This window comes from Triticum aestivum, chromosome 4D, assembly GCF_018294505.1.
Source record: "Triticum aestivum cultivar Chinese Spring chromosome 4D, IWGSC CS RefSeq v2.1, whole genome shotgun sequence".
NCBI classification, from domain to species: domain Eukaryota; kingdom Viridiplantae; phylum Streptophyta; class Magnoliopsida; order Poales; family Poaceae; genus Triticum; species Triticum aestivum.
In genome coordinates, this window is record NC_057805.1 from 755,379 (window position 1) to 759,364 (window position 3,986).

Sequence of the window (3,986 nt, forward strand, 5' to 3'; positions counted from 1 at the left end):
GGGGGGAGCGGGCCCTTTTTCCTTTGCTTTCTTTTTCTGTTTTGTTTTCTGTTTTCTCTTATTTGTTTATTTCCTTTTCTGTTTTATTTCATTTAAAAGTATTTAGACATTTTATAAAAATGTGTTTTCTCCACCATAATTACCAGGGTATTATTTAGAACCCACTGAACATTTCTGTTTGAATTTTTGAAAACTTTTATTTTCCACTTTAATTATATTTGAAGTTTGAACTAGGAGTTTGTCAAGGGTGTGGTTCAAATGTGATCTAGCCCTGTTTAGCAACATGATTAGCTTAATCACAGGGAGTTACTGTAGCATGATTCTCAGGGTGTTACATCGATGCGGGCCTGAAAAGAGAGATAAGGTATGAATGGGAGCTGGAGAGGATGAGCTTTAGGAGGAGTGTGTCTAAACCAACAATGGTGGCGAGGCACCCTGCACTGCACTCTCCTCCTCTGACGAACCCTTTACGGCAAGTCCTTGCGGTGATGTCCTCCGAGTCAAGCTCCACGAGCGGCGGCTTCTTCGCCGCGAGTTCTCATGGAGAGGGCGAAACGGTGCATGGGGTCGACGGCTACACATTCCCCTGTTCCTTTCCTCGAGTGACAGCGCCGCTGGCTGGGAGACGTGGCGATGGAGGGTGAAGGGAGAAGTAGAGTCGCTGGCTCGCTGCTTTAGGGTTTCTTCGCTCCGTTGCATTTTTTTCCTAGCCAAAATACGCAAACCAATGGCAACTTGATCAGAAGCCACTGTTGGTAATCGGTGATGAATGAAATGAAGTGGTACTACACCTCTGCCTTACGTTTGCACACATGACATACAAGTTTAGTTGCAGTTTGGATGAAAACCCAGTGAATTTGAATTTGAAAACAACATACTCCATATAATCCCGTTTTAAATTTGACACAGCGACAGTCCACTAGTGTTACATGAGCAAGTCAACTCGATGGACACCATGGCGTCAGATGCTCTTCTTGTTGTTCAGGAGCTCGACGAAGCAAGAGGCGAAAGCTTCCATGGCGTCGGGCGGCAGCACGACGCCGACCTCGACGCCGCCCAACCCGTCGGGGCCCTCGGCCAGAGACACCGTGCCGGGGGTCTTCTCGATGGACACCATGTCCACCCTGCACGGCTTCCCCCACCCGAAGTCCACGCCCGCGTACACGCCGTGCCGCGGCGACCCGCCCACCGACATGGGCCGCTGCGGCAGCACCGACATCACCTGCCCCAGCCACCCCTCCGCGCCCGCCAGCACGCCCCACTCCATCTCCCTGATCGCAATGTGTATTGATCTAGACAATGTAGATATATATGCCTTGTTTCGATCTGTCAAAGACAATAGTTCAGTAAATAACTTGAGACTAATATGCACTTTATATGGTTATGTTCTAGTCAACATCTTGGTAAACTCTTGTCTTGACCTTTGTTGGCCGGGCTCAGCATTGATGGAATTTTATCATTACCTTGGTGAAGACATTGTCTACTTATTTTGACGTCGGTGGCGTAAAGACGTGCATCCCTTCTTGAAGGCGTGGTTGCGGATTTAGTCAACTTAGTCATATGTGTTAATCATATCTTGTAATAGCTTAGTCGTGGTTGTATTTGTTATGTACTCTGCTTGATACTCTTTTAATATGTTTTATATTTGTTTACAGAGGGAGTAATTAATAAGAAATGATGTGTGCATCACAATAACGCAGAGGCCGGGGGTTTAATGTCCTTTTTTGGAAAATAAATGTAGTTTATGTGGTAATATGAAATTACAACCATAGTTCATAGGTGAATACTACTTATTGATTATGAATGCAGTGACATCACTTTTGTGTCACATAAACAAAAGGTGGGTAGAGCAATTGTGTGTTAAAAGACTTGTACTGTAGGTATGTGTCACTTTCCGGACCCAGATAATCTTGAGAATTTGCTTGCTGACTTCACTGGTGATGCTCCATGATGTACTGTAGGTATGAATGGTAACACCTCTGCCTTACGTTTGCACACATCACATACCAACCTACTTAGTCGCAATTCGATGAAAAATTGTGAATTTGTAACTAACATACACACATATAATCCAATTTCAAATTTGACACAACTTCACAAGAGGAAGCCAACTCGTGGTCACCACACACACACACACGGACACACACACGGACACACGGGCGATGTCAGTCACACGCTCTTCTTGTCGAGGAGCTCGGCGAAGCAAGAGGCGAAAGCTTCCATGGCGTCGGGCGGCAGCACGACGCCGACCTCGACGCCGCCGCACCCGTCGGGGCTCTCGGTCAGCGACACCGTGCCGGGGGTCATCTCGATGGACACCATGTCCACCCTGCACGGCGTGCCCCACCCGAAGTCCGCGCCCGCGTACACGCCGTGCCGCGGCGACCCGCCCACGGACATGGGCCGCTGCGGCAGCACCGACATCACCTGCCCCAGCCACTCCTCCGCGCCCTCCAGCACGCCCCGCTCCATCTCCCTTATCGCCGCCCCGATGGCCGCCGCAGCCGCCGCCACGCTCCCGCCCGTGTCGCCCTTGAGCTCATCCGTCGCGGCCTCCACGAAGCACGGGCGCAGGCAGTTGCCGAAGTACTCGGCCGGGAGCGGCGGCGCCAGCCTCGACCGGCACTCCGCCGAGAACAGCATGTGGCTGCGCGCCGCGCCTTCCACGCCCGCGGACCGGCACCGCAGCAGGCACACCCACGCCAGCGCCGACGCCGCCACGAACGACGACGCGTGCGGCGCGGCCGCGTCCTTGATCCCGTCGATCTGGTCGCGCGTCAGCGGGAAGGACGCGATCACTGGAGACGGAGGCGGAGGCCCCTGCGCTTGCGGGGGCGGAGGCGGAGGCGGAGGGCCGGACGCGAGGCGGCTCATCCCGGCGAGCGTCTTGCCGAGCAGGTCGTCGGGGTCGGCCACGAGGGAGCGGTCGAGCACGGGCGGTGGCGGCACGGCCTGGGAGTGATCGGCACCGTCGAGGGGCCCCCCGAGGCGGCACGCGGCGGCCCAGGTCCGGACGAAGAGCGTGGCGGAGGCGTCGTCGCAGGCGGCGTGGTGGACGGAGACGCCGACGCAGACACCGCGGCCGGGGAACACGGTGGCCTGCACGGCGGCGAGCGCGAAAGCCCCGTCCTTTCCGGGCGGGGGCAGCGCGGGCACGAGCGGGCGCATCAGGCTCAGGTCCCGTGGCCCGGCGGCGACGAGGCGGTCGAAGTTGTCCTCGTGGGACTCAGCGAGGACGAGGTGGAGCGCGTGGTGGCCGCTGGAGTAGGAGAGGCAGCGGGCGGCGGGGCTGATGGTGCCTGCGAGCGGGAAGAAGCGGGCGAGCGCGTGCGGCAGGGAGGCGGCGAGCAGCGGGAGCGCGGCGGCCGGGTGGGCGTGGCGGTAGAAGAAGAGGCGCTGGACGGGGCCGGTGAAGAGCCAGGCGGCGTCGAAGAAGGTGATGGGGAGCTCCGCGGACGGGCACGGCGGCGCCGGCGCCACGCGGAGCCGCTCCAGCACGCGCACTCCCGCCGCTTCCGCCATGGATTCGCTGGCTCTCGGTTGGGTTGGGTTGGGTTGGGTGGATGCTCGATCTGATCTCCTCGTAGTATTCCGCTCTTCTCTCTCACTGCCCACCTACCACTACACTATGCTCTGCTTTGCTCTCTTCCCTAAAAAAAGAAAAAGAAAAATGCTCTGCTTTGCTCTGTTCCAGCTGCTTGCTGGGCTGTGACTGTGACTGACGGGTGGGGTAGGTTTGGCACTGATCTGCTCGAGGGATTGAGCTTTTTCTTGTTGTTAATTAGGCACTAATGATGAATGGAAAGCTTCATATGAGTCCATGGCTATGCTGGCCCGCTCTGCTTTTGAAGCAGCTGCTTAAAAAACTAATGATATCCATGGCGTCCTGCACTTCATCTTCGCAGCAGAGGTGATGCCAAAATTCAAGTGTTGAAAAATTAGGCAAGTTAATGAGTAATTCCTGTACAATAGAAAACCATAGTAAA

The 3,986-nt window shown here is 55.4% G+C and overlaps 1 protein-coding gene across 1 annotated transcript; it reads right to left on the reverse strand.

The window, feature by feature from the left end:
• Positions 1 to 2,025: 2,025 nt before the first annotated feature.
• Positions 2,026 to 3,763, reverse strand: LOC123095551 (malonyl-coenzyme:anthocyanin 5-O-glucoside-6'''-O-malonyltransferase). Its single transcript, XM_044517048.1, has one exon. It carries the CDS (start codon positions 3,520 to 3,522, stop codon positions 2,170 to 2,172), a length of 1,353 nt encoding a protein of 450 aa, XP_044372983.1. The 5' UTR covers positions 3,523 to 3,763; the 3' UTR covers positions 2,026 to 2,169.
• Between the last annotated feature and the right edge of the window lie 223 nt (positions 3,764 to 3,986).

Bases quoted from the DNA above. Each gene is read 5' to 3' on its own strand.
- LOC123095551 (XM_044517048.1), bottom strand. From the start codon at position 3,522: ATGGCGGAAGCGGCGGGAGTGCGCGTGCTGGAGCGGCTCCGCGTGGCG.